The 18,332-nt window shown below is 42.7% G+C and overlaps 1 protein-coding gene across 1 annotated transcript in view; it reads right to left on the bottom strand.

Annotated features, from left to right (window-relative positions):
• The window catches only part of LOC133560789 (pyruvate carboxylase, mitochondrial-like), a 692,938-nt gene that overhangs the window by 117,818 nt on the left and 556,788 nt on the right, over positions 1 to 18,332 (bottom strand). The window contains exons 13-14 of the mRNA XM_061913719.1: positions 16,727 to 16,871; positions 16,563 to 16,652 (exon numbers count right to left, since the gene is read on the bottom strand). Coding sequence (XP_061769703.1) covers positions 16,563 to 16,652; positions 16,727 to 16,871 — 235 coding nt within the window. The remainder of the gene's footprint in view (positions 1 to 16,562; positions 16,653 to 16,726; positions 16,872 to 18,332) is intronic.

Below are 18,332 nucleotides of genomic sequence, written 5' to 3' on the forward strand. Positions count from 1 at the left end.
GATGTCGTCTCCTTCCCCTATCGTACGTAACAAAATATGGGAGAATAACTACGATCTGCGCAATTCCGCCTGGAATTGCGTGTGAATATGAAATGCGCGAGCCACCAACACGCACGAGTCGAACCTGAAATGCTAAGGTTGGAAAGTTGAAAGAGTCAAAGAGGTGTACTTCTGAGAAAGCTAAAATCTGCTTGTGTTGGACAGTAAGTCATGCACAAACCAAAAATAGGTAACACATTAGTATGGGGAACACATTCACCATTAATTAGTTGCTTATTAACATGCAAATAGGTAAGATATTGGCTCTTAATTAGTTGTTATTAAGTACTTATTCATGCCTTATTCTGCAAGGTCTTGTAATACAACCAGTAAGCTATTAACTAAGAATCTACCCTCAATAACCTCAGAATTAATGCTTCTTAGTAATCCTAACCCTTATATGCTCCCCTAGTGTCCAAAACACTCTAAATTAAGTATTTGTTACTGTAATAAGCAACAAATTAATGGTGACTATGTTACCCATACTAAAGTGTTACCAAACAATAAATTACCAGGTTTACTTTCAAAATAAAATACTTAAAGGATCATAATTTACATTTTGGCGGCGACGTAATTAACCTACTCAGTGGCATTGTGGTTAGAGTGTCCGGCCCAGGTCGTGAGTTCACACCCCGGCCGAGTCATACCAAAGACTATAAAAAGGGGACCCATTGCCTCCCTGCTTGGCACTCAGCATCAAGGGTTGGATTGGGGGTTAAATCACCTAAATTGATTCCCGATGCGTGGCCACCGCTCCTGCTCACTGCTCTCTCACTTCCCAGGGGGTGGAACAAGGGGATGGGTCAAATGCAGAGAGTAATTTCACCATATCTAGAGTCACGATCTGTGGTCTGGATCATGTTTTTGTTACTTTGTTAGTTTTAAGAGTCCATTAGTTCCTGTTTTTGTGCACCCTTGTTTGTTTCATTTTCCATTGCGACTTATGATTTTCACCTGCCTCTGGTGTTCGGACTGCACACCTGTTTCTAATCAAGACACTATTTAAACCGCCTTTGCCAGTCAGTCGGCCTGGCGTCATTGTTCGTTTTCAGGTCTGTTTCCATAGTCATGCTAGTTGTTTCATGCCACAGTTTGTTTCTTGCCATGCCATGGTAAATGCTAAGTATTTACTTTAACTCCAAGTGCAATCAGCTTTGTTTTCCGTTTTTGTACCGTTTTGAGTGAAGATCATTAAATATGTTCCTACCTGCAAGCCTTGTCCAGAATAGTCTGTTTGCATCCTGGGAGAACAAAGCTCACGAAAACCACGTTGTGACACCTAGTGTGTGTGTGTGTGTGTGTGTGTGTGTGTGTGTGTGTGTGTGAGAGAGACTATCATTGGGACTTCAACTCTAACTTCACCTCGCTGACACAAATGGATGAGGGCATTCTAGAGGTCCAAAATTAAAGAATAATATACAAGCATATACCGGGCAGCTTTTTTTTTTTTAATCATATCGTATATATGTATTGTGTGCCTTTTTTTCTTTTCATCTCTTTTTCTTAGAAATTTTACTGCTTTTTTTACATCATAGCAGGGGAATACTGATGAAAACTAGCCTTCTAGCAAATTCTGGCTTTTTCAACCATGTGTAGTCATTACTTTTTTATGAAATTGCATTGTCCCCTTTGAAATAAACTAATCTTAATCCTAGCTACATGGCGATATGGGGGCCCGTGACAAATACCAGCTCATACTGGGAAAGCAGGGGAGTGGTTGTTGTGACAGCTCGCCAGGGATAATGTTACTTTTGTTGCTTGCTACACAAAATAAAGTTGTTTATCAGGGTAAAACGGTCGTCTGCGTTGCCGGTCAGCGCCTGTTATTAACGACAGGACCGAGTTTATTTGCTTCTTCTCCTCTGGAAGGACAGAATAAATTCTTTGTGAGTCGCTCTACTCCAACTTCCCTTGTCACGTGATTATTAAATTACAAAATGCGGCTGCTAGACTTTTGACTCGAACAACACAGTTTGATCATATTACACTTATACTATATATATATATATATATATATATATATATATATATATATATATATATATATATATATATATATATATATATATATATATATGTATATATATATCAGAATTAGGTGTCCTAATCACTTGGCCCGGCCACAGGTGTATACACTCAAGCACTTAGGCATGGAGACGGTTTCCACAAACATTTGTGAAAGAATGGGCTGCGACTTGTCCAGGGTGTACCCCGCCTTCCACCCGACTGTAGCTGTAGCCAGCGCCCTCCACGACCCCAAAAAAGGGAATACGCGGTAGAAAATGGATGGATGAATGGGCCGCTCTCAGGAGCTTGGTGATTTCCAGCGTGGAACTGTAATAGGATGCCACCTGTGCAACAGATCCAGTCGTGAAATTTCCTCGCTCCTAAATATTCCAAAGTCAACTGTCGGCTTAATTATAAGAAAATGGAAGTGTTTGGGAACAACAGCAACTCAGCCACCAAGTGGTAGGCCACGTAAACTGACAGAGAGGCGTCAGCGGGTGCTGAATAGTGCAAAGAGTTTCTGCACATTCAGTTGCTACAGGGCGGGATAGCTCGGTTGGTAGAGTGGCCGTGCCAGCAACTTGAGGGTTGCAGGTTCGATGCCCGCTTCCGCCATCCTAGTTACTGCCGTTGTGTCCTTGGGCAAGACACTTTACCCACCTGCTCCCAGTGCCACCAGCACTGGTTTAAATGTAACTTAGATATTGGCCGTCACTATGTAAAGCGCTTTGAGTCACTCGAGAAAAAGCGCTATATAAATATAAGTCACTTCACTTCACTACAGAGCTCCAAACTTCATGTGACCTTCAAATTAGCCCACGTACAGTACGCAGAAAGCTTCATGGAGTGGGTTTCCATGGCCGACCAGCTGCATCTAAGCCATACATGACCAAGTCCAATGTAAAGCGTCGGATGCAGTGGTGTAAACCACATCGCCACTGACTGCTAGAGCAGCGGAGATGCATTCTCTGGAGTGATGAATCACACTTTTCCATCTGGCAATCTGATGGACCAGTCTGAGTTTGGAGGTGACCAGGAGAACGGTACATTTCGGACTGCATTATGCCCAATGTGAAATGTGGTGGAGGAAGAATTGTTTTTCAGGAGTTGGGCTTGGCCCCTTAGTTCTAGTGAAAGGAACTTTGAATACTCCAGGATACCAAAATATTTTGGACAATTCCATGCTCCCAACCTTGTGGGAACAGTTTGGAGCGGGCCCCTTCCTCTTCCAACATGACTGTGCAGCAGTGCACAAAGCAAGGTCCATAAAGACATGGATAACATGGTCTGGATGCACTTGACTGGCCTGCTAAGAGTCCTGACCCGAACCCAATAGATTAAATTTGGTATAAATTAGAACGGAGACTGAGAGCCGCAACCAACATCAGTGTGTGACCTCACCAATGCGCTTTTGGAAGAATGGTGGACAATTCCTATAAACACACTACGCAACTTTGTGGACAGCCTTCCCAGAAGAGTTGAAGCTGTAATAGCTGCAAAAGGTGGACCGACATCATATTAAACCCTATGGGTTATGAACGGGATGGCACTTCAAGTTCATATGTGAGTCAAGGCAAGTGCCCAAATACTTTTACCAATATAGTGTATATACCTACACCTATACTGGCTCACATGCACTGGCTTCCCGTGCACTTAAGATGTGACTTTAAGGTTTTACAACTTACGTAGAAAATACTAAACGGTCTTGCTCCATCCTATCTTGCTGATTGTATTGTACCTTATGTCCCGGGAAGAAATCTGCGTTCTAAGAACTGTGGCTTATTAGTGATTTACGGAGCCCCAAAACAGTATGCGGGCTATAAAGCGTTTTCTATTGGGGCTCCAGTACTCTGGAATACCCTCCCGGTAACAGTTAGAGGTGCTACCTCAGGAGAAGCATTTAAGTCCCATCTTAAATCTCATTTGTATACTCCAGCGTTTAAAGGCCTACTGAAATGAGATTTTCTTATTTAAACGGGGATAGCAGGTCCATTCTATGTGTCATACTTGATCATTTCGCGATATTGCCATATTTTTGCTGAAAGGATTTAGTAGAGAACATCCACTATAAAGTTCGCAACTTTTGGTCGCTAATAGAAAAGCCTTGCCTTTACCGGAAGTCGCAGACGATGACGTCACCCGTGTGAGGGCTCCTCACATCCTCACATTGTTTTTAATGGGAGCCTCCAAAGAAAAGTGCTATTCGGACCAAGAAAACGTCAACTTCCCCATTAATTTGAGCGAGGATGAAAGATTTGTGTTTGAGGATATTGATATCGACGGACTACAAAAAAAAGAAGAAAAAAATCTAGTTAAAAAAAAAACGCGATTGCATTGGGACGGATTCAGATGTTTTTAGACACATTTACTAGGATAATTCTGGGAAATCCTTTATCTTTCTATTGTGTTGCTAGTGTTTTAGTGAGTTTAATAGTACCTGATAGTCAGAAGGGTGTGTCTGCGGGTGTCTTGAGGCCAGTGTCTGAGGGAAATCGACGGCACAAGCTCAGTGGCGACTTTTTACCACAATTTTCTCACAGAAAACTGCCGGTTGACATTTGGTCGGGATCCATGTTCGCATGACCGCTCTGATCCATAGGAAAGCTTCACCTCCGGGAATTTTAAACAAGGAATCACCGTGTGTTTGTGTGGCTAAAGGCTAAAGCTTCCCAACTCCATCTTTCTACTTAGACTTCTCCAATATTAATTTAACAAATTGCAAAAGATTCAGCAACACAGATGTCCAAAATACTGTGTAATTATGCGGTTAAAGCAGATGACTTTTAGCTGTGTGTGTGCGCAGCGCTAATATTTCCTTACAGTCCGTGACTTCACGCGTACGCGTCATCATTCCGCGACACTTTCAACAAGAAACTCCCGGGAAATTTAAAATTGCAATATAGTAAACTAAAAAGGCCGTATTGGCATGTGTTGTAATGTTAATATTTCATCATTGATATATAAACTATCAGACTGCGTGGTCGGTAGTAGTGGGTTTCAGTAGGCCTTTAAATATGTGCAAAACATTCCTTAAAAGGTCCGCAGTCGGTGTTACTGCCACACAGTGCGACGGATGCTGGGAATTCTTTGAAGTCTGCATAAACTCACGTGCTTTGCACACGGCACCGGATAACTTCATCTATCCTCGCCTCCCCACCTGGCGGATGATTGCCTATGTATGCAGGGAAGATTAAAATGCACACCTGACCAAACACTCTCTCGTCCTCCTTTCATCACGCCGCTCTCCTCTCTCGTCCCTCCCTCTCTGCCTCCGCAGGGTGTGATAATGCTGCCCTAATCCCGCTCTTCTCTCTCTCAATCCCTCAGATGAGTGAAAGAAAGGATCTACGCACACTACAAATCTCATTAGTGGGCTTTGGCTGCGTGCCAGCACTCCGTACAGTCGGTGTGTACCTGTTCTTTTTGGGTGTTCCTGTGCGAGAGCTTGTGGACAAGTTGAGGACACGGGGAACACGCACAATTATTCAACAATGCAGCTCTTTTCTATTCAATTCCAGTCTATTCGGCTTTGCATGCCTTTTAGTTGTCCGACTCCATTAGTGAACACACTATTATGTTAGATCCACTATGGACTGGATTCTCAAACTATTATATTAAAACCACTATGGACTGGACTCTCACACTATTATGTTAGATCCACTATGGACTGGACTCCCACTATTATGCTAGATCCACTATGGACTAGACTCTCACTACTATGTTAGATCCACTATGGACTGGACTCCCACTATTATGTTAGATCCAATATGGACTGGATTCTCACACTATTATATTAGATCCACTTTGGACTGGACTTTCACACTATTATGCTAGATCCACTATGGACTGGAATCTCATACTATTATGCTAGATCCACTATGGACTGGATTCTCACAATATTATACTAGATCCACTATGGACTGGACTCTCACTATTATGTTAGATCCACTATGGACTGGACTCCCACTATTATGTTAGATCCAATATGGACTGGATTCTCACACTATTAGATCCACTTTGGACTGGACTCTCACACTATTATGCTAGATCCACTATGGACTGGAATCTCATACTATTATGCTAGATCCACTATGGACTGGACTCACACTATTATGCTAGATCCACTATGGACTGGACTCTCACACTATTATGTTAGATCCCCAATGGACTGGACTCTCACACTATTATGCTAGATCCACTATGGACTGGACTCTCATACTATTATGCTAGATCCACTATGGACTGGATTGTCACATTATTATATTAGATCCAATATGGACTGGACTCTCACACTATTATGCTAGATCCACTAGGGACTGGATTTTCACACTATTCTATTAAAACCACTATGGACTGGACTCTCACACTATTATGCTAGATCCACTATGGACTGGATTCTCACACTATTATATTAGATCCACTATGGACTGGACTCTCACATTATTATGTTAGATCCACTATGGACTGGACTCTCACACTATTATGCTAGATCCACTATGGACTGGACTCTCACACTATTATGCTAGATCCACTATGGACTGGACTCTCATACTATTATGCTAGATCCACTATGGACTGGATTGTCACATTATTATATTAGATCCAATATGGACTGGACTCTCACACTATTATGCTAGATCCACTAGGGACTGGATTTTCACACTATTCTATTAAAACCACTATGGACTGGACTCTCACACTATTATGCTAGATCCACTATGGACTGGATTCTCACACTATTATATTAGATCCACTATGGACTGGACTCTCACACTATTATGCTAGATCCACTATGGACTGGACTCTCAAACTATTAACCACGATGGGCTGGACTCTCACACTATTATGCTAGATCCACTATGGACTGGATTCTCACACTATTATATTAGATCCACTATGGACTGGACTCTCACATTATTATGTTAGATCCACTATGGACTGGACTCTCACACTATTATGCTACATCCACTATGGACTGGAGTCTCACAATATTATGTTAGATCCACTATGGACTGGACTCTCACACTATTTTGCTAGATCCACTCGACGTCCATTGCACCGGTCGCCCAGGGGTGCGGGTCCCCACATCTACAGTCCCCTGCAAGGTTTGTCATTGTCATCCTATTGGGTTGAGTTTTTCCTTGCCCTGATGTGGGATCTGAGCCGAGGATGTCGTTGTGGCTTGTGCAGCCCTTTGAGATGCTCGTGATTTAGGGCTATATACGTAAACATTGATTGACTTTTGTGACTTCCGCGGTGCTTTTTTTGTGAACTTCTGGATCTGCCTCCCGGGAGCCTTTTGGTCATGGAGACCAGCTGCCACACCAGAGTCCGTTTAGAGAGAATGGAGGAGATGCGGATGAAGAAACAGGGCTGCGGAGCTGGCGCTGAGCGCCGGGACGGACAAGCTTCACAGTGTCTTGGCTGAATGAGCAAGTATCGGGTCTCCTTAGACCCATCCTCGCTCATCCATGCAGACTGGTTAGTGGGTGGCCGAGAATGGAGTCGGCTCTCTGGGTTGGGTTGGGTCTGCACCTGTCTCTGGCCATGCTCCCGCCACCCCAGCAGATGATGGCATGAATACACATAAAAATGTGTTTTCATTTGTATTTAAAAAAATACATAAATTAAGTAACATTTATGACAACTTTTTTCCAAAAACACAATATAGAATGTGAGATAAAACAGGATAATGCAAACATTTATCATTTGTTTTCAAAAAGCTTACAAAAAAGTGGGACCCCAAAAATTTACTGCGGGTCTCCATGCGGACTGGACACTGGCCGAATGAGTGTGGAGTTGGCACTCTTGGTTACTTTGTTGGGTCTGCTCCTGTCTCTGGCCATACTTCTCCACCCCAAAAGATGACGGCATGAATACACCACAGAGGCCACCACAGTGTATATGTTTTTTGTTGTTGTCTTTGTTCTACTTGTGTTGCTGTATGTAGAAATGTCTGGTTGCATCAGCTCTGCTCTTTTAATGTCTTTAATGTCCTTTGTGTTCTTTGATGTTTCCCTCTTACACAAATGATTATGCGTGCTGTGGCTATGAGTTTTTTTCCCCCCTTGGCCTCAGTATGGACCCCCTCTACAGGTGCCCAGGCTTAGACTGAATATTTTATTTTCTTACCCCTCCCCAGCGTTTACCTTTTTTGTAAGGGGCGCCGGAAGTTGGCAAACCTGTCATCGATCTTGTAATGTTAGTCTGATCTTGTAGGGGATTGTGCTGAAAATCTTAATTTACCCTCGGGGATTAATAAAGTACAGTGGGGCAAAAAGTATTTAGTCAGCCACCGATTGTGCAAGTTCTCCCACTTAAAATGATGAGAGAGGTCTGTAATTTTCATCATAGGTACACTTCAACTGTGAGAGACAGAATGTGGGGAAAAATCAAGGAATTCCCATTGTAGGAATTCTAAATAATTTATTTGTAAATTATGGAGTAAAATAAGTATTTGGTCAACCATTAAAAGCTCTCACTAATGGGAGGAGGTTTTGGCTCAAAATCTCAAGATACATGGCCCCATTCATTCTTTCTTTAACACGGATCAATCGTCCTGTCCCCTTAGCAGAAAAACTCAACTCGTCATGTTTGGAGAAAGCAGAATACTGAGTTGCATCCCAAGAACACCATATCTACTGTGAAGCATGGGGGTGGAAACATCATGCTTTGGGGCTGTTTTTCTGCTAAGGGGACAGGACGATTGATCCGTGTTAAGGAAAGAATGAATGGGGCCATGTATCGTGAGATTTTGAGCCAAAACCTCCTTCCATCACTGAGAGCTTTGAATGGTTGACCAAATACTTATTTTCCACCATAATTTACAAATAAATTCTTAAAAATTCCTACAATGTAAATTCCTGGCTTTTGTTTTCACATTCTGTCTCTCACAGTTGAAGTGTACCTATGATGAAAATTACAGACCTCTGTCATCATTTTAAGTGGGAGAACTTGCACAATCGGTGGCTGATTAATTATTTTTTTGCCCCACTGTATATCTGATTCTGGTTCTGATTCTGTGTATTATTCACTTCAGTTAGTCAAATGTTTATATTTGCCGCATGAAGAAGTTGGCGATAAAGGACAGAAAGCACATTCTAAAGAGGCAGAAGGAGAGACTATTTAATCGATGCTATGTGCATTTGGGCTAAAGAGCCTGACTCTGAGATTCTCTGTGGCAAAATGCGCTCAATATAAGCCGTTAAGTTTGTCCTGCAGGATTCGCTGAGAACGTCGGGCCTCACAAATTGGCACCCTCTCCCTGCTTTAGCCTACTCACCGCTCAGCGGAGCGTCCCAGGTCACAAACATTCCCTCTGCGGGCGTTAAACGGAGCCTTTTAGGGAGGCTTTTTTTTTTTTGCCTAAAGCTATCCGGTTGTTGGACAGCTGATTTGTCTTTCAGACGGAGCTTTTATCCAAAGTGCCTTGAGGTTCCACAACTGTACACCATTTTAGCACAGCGGGCCTTAAGGGGATTTGAAACCCATCTTCTGTGCTGAATACATTTTTTTTTTTAGTTGAGTTTGAGTTGATTATGGGACATGCATGCATACAAGATATATTCCAATTTTCAGTTTCTCTATTCAACATGTTTGAAAAGGAGGAGGAAGAAGCAGCGCTTATCAAATTCTACCCCGTTTCCTTTGCAGTTGCCAACACTTTTGTTCACTTCCTGTTCTCTGTGTATTCACAAAATGCTCCATACGTAATAATATTAAAATAAGATTAATAAATAATGATTAGTGAAGGATGTTTTTCTTTTCATATGGTGAGATAAGATTTTCTAGAAATTGAATGGATGGATGGAATAAATTCAGAATGTTTATCATGGTTGTTCTTATTTGTACTTTGTAAACACTTTAAGTTTGAACAGTTTCTTGAATTGGATCATATTAGTACATTGTAAGGTTGTTCCAATACCAATATGTTAGTACCAGTACCAAAATTATTTCCATACTTTTTGGTACTTTTTGATACTTTTCTGAATAAATGGGAACACAAAAATTGCATTATAGGCTATATTTTAACAAAAAAATCATCTTACGTTACATTTAACATATGTACCGTGTGCAGTAACACATTGTGTCATTTATCATTCTACTATTTTGTCAACATTATTAGGGACAAACTGTAAAAATTGATTAAAAATCTACTTAGGTGAGCAGAATAATCCCTTTTGTCCCTACGTTAAAGTTAAGTAAAGTTAAAGTACCAATGATTGTCACACACACACTTGGTGTGGCGAAATGTGTCCTCTGCATTTGACCCCTCCCCTGGTTCAGCCCCTGGGAGGTCAGGGGAGCAGTGGGCAGCAGCGGTGCCGCGCCCAGGAATCATTTTTGGTGATTTAGCCCGCAATTCCAACCTTTGATGCCAAGCAGGGAGGTAATTGGTCCAATTTTTATGGTTAATATCTGCTTAGATTCTCTTTTTACATGTTCTATCTACACTTCTGTTAAAATGTAATAATCACTTATTCTTCTGTTGTTTGATGCTTTACATTAGCTTTAGATGATACCACAAATTTGGGTATCAATCCAATACCAAGTCGTTACAGGATTATTATACATTCGTATGATCCTGTCATCATACCAAAAATATCGACATAATCATAGTAGTAACGACTAAATTACTTTTTAGAGGCGGTATAGTACCGAATATAATTCATTAGTATCGCGGTACTATACTAATACCAGTATACCGTACAACTTTAGTAAATTTTTTGATTTCTTTGCTTAATCCATTCCAATATTTAATTCCACATACTGAAATACTGAAGGTTTTAAGTGTTGTACGTGCGTACAAATGTATATATAATATACATATACATCCATCCATCCATCCATTTTGTACCGCTATACAGTACAGGCCAAAAGTTTGGACATACCTTCTCCTCATTTAATGTGTTGTCTTTAGTTTCATGACTATTTATGTAGATTGTCACTAAGGCACAAAAACTATTAATGAACACATGTGGAGTTATGTACCTAACAAAAAGGGTGACATAACTGAAAACTGGTTTTATATTCTAGTTTCTTCAAAATAGCCACCCTTTCTCTCTGATTACTGCTTTGCACTCTCTTGGCATTCTCTCAATGAGCTTGATGCCTTCAGTGACAATCTACAATGTAAAACAAGGCTGTCAAACGTATGGCCCGAGGGCCGGATCAGGCCTGCGAAGAGGTTTTATCCAGCCCAAGGGACTCGTTTGCTAAGTATGAAAATTAACCTGAAATTTTTGAATGAAAGAAACTGCTGTTCTAAATGTGTCCACTGGATGTCGCAATAGCAATTATTTGTATCGTTCTTGATGATGCTACATATGTACAAAATGAACCACATGATATTGGTACATCAGTCGAGGAAAATGATTAAACTACATAAATAACATCCTGTAATTTGATTGATGTAATTTTTTTATCTCGATAGACTGAAAATCAACACGATGAGTCGACTGATAATCATTATCACATAATTAAGAAAATATAAATAACGATAAATATATATATATATATATATATATATATATATATATATATATATATATATATATATAAATATATATGTATATATGTATATATATATATATATATATATATATATATATATATATATACATACATACATACACACACAATACAGGACATGCCTTCTCATTCAGTGTTTTTTCTTTATTTTCATGACTATTTACATCAGGGGTGTCAAACTCATTTTGGATCAGGGGACACATGGAGAAAATTGTACTTCTAACCGTGCCAGACTGGTATAATCACGGCACGATAACGTAAAAATAAAAACAACTTACAATTGTTTTCTTTGTTTAAAAGAAGAACAAGCAAATTCTGAAAATGTACAAATCACAATGTTGTTGGGTTTTTCTACACTTACATGTTGCGGTTAATCATATTTTATCTCTATTTGTCGTTATTTATATTTTCTTAATTAATTATGTGATTTAATTAGATTTTTTAAAAATGTGAATCGATTCTGAATCGCACAACGTGAGAATCGCGATTCAAACTCAAATTAATTTTCTTCCTACACCCCTATATATATATATATATATATATATATATATATATATATATATATATATATATATATATATAATAGGGGTGTGTAAATATATATATATATATATATATATATATATATATATATATATATATATATATATATATATATATATATATTAGGGGTGTGGGGAAAAAATCTATTCGAATTTGAATCGCGATTCTCACGTTGTGCGATTCAGAATCGATTCACATTTAAAAAAAATGTTTTTTATTTATTTATTTATTTTTTCATAAATCCACTAAAACAATACACGGCAATACTATAACAATACAATCCAATTCCAAAACCAAACCTGACCCAGCAACACTCAGAACTGCAATAAACAGAGCAATTGAGAGGAGACACAAACACGACACAGAACAAAACAAAAGTAGTGAAACTAAAATGAATATTATCAACAACAGTATCAATATTAGTTATAATTTCAGCATAGCAGTAATTAAAAATCCCCCATTGACATTATCATTACCATCCATCATCTTCCGCTTATCCGAGGTCGGGTCGCGGGAGCAACAGCCTCAGCAGGGAAACCCAGACTTCCCTCTCCCCAGCCACTTCGTCTAGCTCTTCCCGGGGGATCCCGAGGCGTTCCCAGGCCAGCCGGGAGACATAGTCTTCCCAACGTGTCCTGGGTCTTCCCCGTGGCCTCCTACCGGTTGGACGTGCCCTAAACACCTCCCTAGGGAGGCGTTCGGATGGCATCCTGACCAGATGCCCGAACCACCTCATCTGGCTCCTCTCGATGTGAAGGAGCAGCGGCTTTACTTTGAGTCCCTCCCGGATGGCAGAGCTTCTCACCCTATCTCTAAGGGAGAGCCCCGCCACCCGGCGGAGGAAACTCATTTCGGCCGCTTGTACCCGTGATCTTATCCTTTCGGTCATGACCCAAAGCTCATGACCATAGGTGAGGATGGGAACGTAGATCGACCGGTAAATTGAGAGCTTTGCCTTCCGGCTCAGCTCCTTCTTCACCACAACGGATCGGTACAACGTCCGCATTACTGAAGACGCCGCACCGATCCGCCTGTCGATCTCACGATCCACTCTTCCCTCACTCGTGAACAAGACTCCTAGGTACTTGAACTCCTCCACTTGGGGCAGGGTCTCCTCCCCAACCCGGAGATGGCACTCCACCCTTTTCCGGGCGATGACCATGGACTCGGACTTGGAGGTGCTGATTCTCATTCCGGTCGCTTCACACTCGGCTGCGAACCGATCCAGCGAGAGCTGAAGATCCCGGTCAGATGAAGCCATCAGGACCACATCATCTGCAAAAAGCAGAGACCTAATCCTGCGGTTACCAAACCGGAACCCCTCAACGCCTTGACTGCGCCTAGAAATTCTGTCCATAAAAGTTATGAACAGAATCCTTGACAAAGGCCAGCCTTGGCGGAGTCCAACCCTCACTGGAAATGTGTTCGACTTACTGCCGGCAATGCGGACCAAGCTCTGGCACTGATCGTACAGGGAACGGACCGCCACAATAAGACAGTCCGATACCCCATACTCTCTGAGCACTCCCCACAGGACTTCCCGAGGGACACGGTCGAATGCCTTCTCCAAGTCCACAAAGCACATGTAGACTGGTTGGGCAAACTCCCATGCACCCTCAAGAACCCTGCCGAGAGTATAGAGCTGGTTCACAGTTCCACGACCAGGACGAAAACCACACTGTTCCTCCTGAATCCGAGGTTCGACTATCCGACGTAGCCTCCTCTCCAGTACACCTGAATAAACCTTACCGGGAAGGCTGCGGAGTGTGATCCCACGATAGTTGGAACACAACCTCCGGTCCCCCTTCTTAAAGAGAGGAACCACCACCCCGGTCTGCCAATCCAGAGGTACCGCCCCCGATGTCCACGCGATGCTGCAAAGTCTTGTCAACCAAGACAGCCCCACAGCATCCAGAGCCTTAAGGAACTCCGGGCGGATCTCGTCCACCCCTGGGGCCTTGCCACCGAGGAGCTTTTTAACTACCTCAGCGACCTCAGCCCCAGAAATAGGAGAGTCCACCACAAATTCCCCAGGCACTGCTTCCTCATAGGAAGACGTGTTGGTGGGATTGAGGAGGTCTTCGAAGTATTCCTTCCACCTATCCACAACATCCGCAGTTGAGGTCAGCAGAACACCATCCGCACCATACACGGTGTTGATAGCGCACTGCTTCCCCTTCCTGAGGCGGCGGAAGGTGGTCCAGAATCGCTTCGAAGTCGTTTTCCATGGCTTCCCCGAACTCCTCCCATGTCCGAGTTTTTGCCTCTGCGACCGCTGAAGCTGCACACCGCTTGGCCTGTCGGTACCTGTCCACTGCCTCCGGAGTCCTATGAGCCAAAAGGACCCGATAGGACTCCTTCTTCAGCTTGACGGCATCCCTCACCGCTGGTGTCCACCAAGGGGTTTTAGGATTGCCGCCCCGACAGGCACCAACTACCTTGCGGCCACAGCTCCGATCTGCCACCTCGACAATAGAGGTGCGGAACATGGTCCACTCGGACTCAATGTCCAGCACCTCCCTCGTGACATGTTCAAAGTTCTTCCGGAGGTGGGAATTGAAACTTTGTCTGACAGGAGACTCTGCCAGACGTTCCCAGCAGACCCTCACAATGCGTTTGGGCCTCCCAGGTCTGTCCGGCATCCTCCCCCACCATCGCAGCCAACTCACCACCAGGTGGTGATCGGTAGAAAGCTCCGCCCCTCTCTTCACCCGAGTGTCCAAAACATAAGGCCGCAAATCCGATGACACAACTACAAAGTCGATCATGGAACTGCGGCCTAGGGTGTCCTGGTGCCAAGTGCACATATGGACACCCTTATGTTTGAACATGGTGTTTGTTATGGACAAACTGTGACGAGCACAAAAGTCCAATAACAAAACACCACTCGGGTTCAGATCCGGGCGGCCATTCTTCCCAATCACGCCTCTCCAGGTTTCACTGTCGTTGCCAACATGAGCGTTGAAGTCTCCCAGTAGGACAAGGGAATCACCCGGGGGAGCACTTTCCAGTACTCCCTCGAGTGTTCCCAAAAAGGGTGGGTACTCTGTACTGCTGTTTGGTGTATAAGCACAAACAACAGTCAGGACCCGTCCCCCCACCCGAAGGCGGAGGGAGGCTACCCTTTCGCCCACCGGGTTGAACTCCAACGTACAGGCTTTGAGCCGGGGGTAAACAAGAATTGCCAGCCCAGCCCGTCGCCTCTCACTGCCGGCAACGCCAGAGTGGAAGAGGGTCCAATCCCTCTCGAGAGAAGTGGTTCCAGAGCCCTTGCTGTGCGTCGAAGTGAGTCCGACTATATCCAGCCGGAATTTCTCGACTTCGCGCACTAGCTCAGGCTCTTTCCCCCCCAGTGACGTGACGTTCCACGTCCCAAGAGCTAGCTTCTGTAGCCGAGGATCGGACCGCCAAGTGCCCTGCCTTCGGCTGTCGCCCAGCTCACAATGCACCCGACCTCTATGGCCCCTGCTATGGGTGGTGAGCCCATTGGAGAGGTAACCCACGTTGCCTCTTCGGGCTGTGCCCGGCCGGGCCCCATGGGATCAGGCCCGGCCACCAGGCGCTCGCCATCGTGCCCCACCTCCGGGCCTGGCTCCAGAGGGGGGCCCCGGTGACCCGCGTCCGGGCGAGGGAAATCTGGGTCCATGATTTTTCTTCTTCATAAAGGTCTTCGAGCTGCTCTTTGTCTGATCCCTCACCTAGAACCTGTTTGCCTTGGGAGACCCTACCAGGGGGCTTTATGCCCCCGGAAAACATAGCTCCTAGGATCATTGGAACACGCAAACTCCTCTACCACGATAAGGTTGCAGCTCAGAGAGGAGCATTATCATTACAATTTATAAAATGTATACCATTTTTTTTTTTTTTTTTAATAAAAAAAAACAAACTTTATCGTTACAATTTATAAAAAAAAAAAAAAGAACAATAGTGTCACAGTGGCTTACACTTGCATCACATCTCATAAGCTTGACAACACACTGTGTCCAATGTTTTCACAAAGATAAAATAAGTCATATTTTTGGTTTGTTTAATAGTTAATAGAAATTTACAATATTGCAACCAGTTGATAAAACATTGTCCTTTACAATTATAACAGCTTTTTACAAAAATCTACTACTCTGCTTGCATGTCAGCAGACTGGGGTAGATCCTGCTGAAATCCTATGTATCGAATGAATACGAATCCTTTTAAATCGGGAAAAAAAACGTTTTTGAATCGAGAATCGTGTTGAATTGGAAAAAAAGTTGATAGTTTTCTTTGTGCATAATTGTAGCTGTTTGCAACTCCACCATGTCGTGGAATTTCAATATTTTCGATTGAATGAATAAAGGGTTTGAATGTTCTCTATATCCAACATTATCTATTATCCTAACTGATCTTTTTTGTAACAAAAATGTAAATATGTATTTTGTACACATCGCTATAAAGGTGATGATACGTACCCATGGTGACGGGGGGGATGACAGGGTCAATAGAGGACGGTTTGGCCTTCACTGGGATGGGCGTGGTTGGTCCGTTCACCATCACATGACCTGCACGTTAAAACACAGTAGGCTGCTTTAGTCATGGAACATGAGAGGATGAGGCAGCTGGTCCACGGTCTCACCCAGATAGTGCAGCAGCTTCTGGGCTCGGTTCTGCGTAGGTTTGAGGTTGAACAATTCCTGGTTCTCGTCGATGAACTGCGTGTCCACGGTGGAGTGGAGAAACTGATGGTTGGAAAATACATTCTGGAGGAAAGGGATGTTGGTCTGCGGGTGGAGAGGAAGAAAGGCACATGTGAATCTAAAAAGCTTGTTTTGGGTAAGGGAAGAAAAAGCCAAACACAAAGCCACTCCGCTTTTGGGGAAAATGCTTTGATGATTTTAAAATGAATACAATAACTTTGTCGACGCAGTTTAAGACCCTATGGGTCATGTCTATTTAAAAAAATGGTCCATTTATGTGGACGTGCCTAAAATATTCCTCATTATCACAGTGTAAAAAACTGTCTGATTACACAGCTTTAAAGGGGAGCTGCACTGATTTATGGCACGTTGTCCATCTTTCACAATTCTCATGTGAGACAAGCACCCATTTTTTTTTTTTAAATGCATTTTAAATCGAAATAAACCTTATCAAAAGTCAGCTAACAATGGAACTAATGGGAACCACACTAAAAACATTTGAAAACCTCCATCAAGGTTTTACACACTGTAAGTAACAGGAACATTCATAATAACATGTTATATTTGATGGATGGATGGATGTGATATTTGAGTATTTAAGTCATTTCACAACCTTTGCTATTTATTTCAATAAACAACTACTACTAATCACGACAGTCTTCATGACAGCCAACGACTACTACGTTGGAACAAATGATGAACCAAGACCTTACATTTTTGAGCCTGAATATAAGGAGGATGACTAACAAGTTTTAGAAACTGATAAGCGGATCCAGCAAATTACCATGCATAGATTAACGGTATTAGTGTGTGAATGTGAGTGTGAATGTTGTCTATCTGTGTTAGATCCACTATGGACTGGACTCTCACACTATTATGTTAGATCCACTATGGACTGGACTCTCACACTATTATACTAGATCCACTATGGACTGAACTTGCACACTATTATGCTAGATCCACTATATACTAGACTCTCACACTATTATGTTAGATCCACTGTGGACTGGACTCTCACACTATTATGCTAGATCCACTGTTGACTGGACTCGCACACTATTATGTTAGATTCACTATGGACTGGACTCTGACACTGTTATGTTAGATCCACTATGGACTGGACTCTCACACTATTATGTTAGATCCACTATGGACTGGACTCTCACACTATTATGTTAGATCCGCTATGGACTGGAGTCTCTGACTATTATGCTAGATCAACTATGGACTAAACTCTCACACTATTATGTTAGATCGACTATGGACTGGACTCTCACACTATTATGTTAGATCTACTATGGACTGGAGTCTCTGACTATTATGCTAGATCAACTATGGACTGGACTATCACACTATTATGCTAGATCCACTATGGACTGGACTCTCACACTATTATGTTAGATCTACTATGGACTGGAGTCTCTGACTATTATGCTAGATCCACTATGGACTGGACTCTCACACTATTATGTTAGATCTACTATGGACTGGAGTCTCTGACTATTATGCTAGATCCACTATGGACTGGACTCTCACACTATTATG

Source organism: Nerophis ophidion, linkage group LG10, assembly GCF_033978795.1.
Source record: "Nerophis ophidion isolate RoL-2023_Sa linkage group LG10, RoL_Noph_v1.0, whole genome shotgun sequence".
NCBI classification, from domain to species: domain Eukaryota; kingdom Metazoa; phylum Chordata; class Actinopteri; order Syngnathiformes; family Syngnathidae; genus Nerophis; species Nerophis ophidion.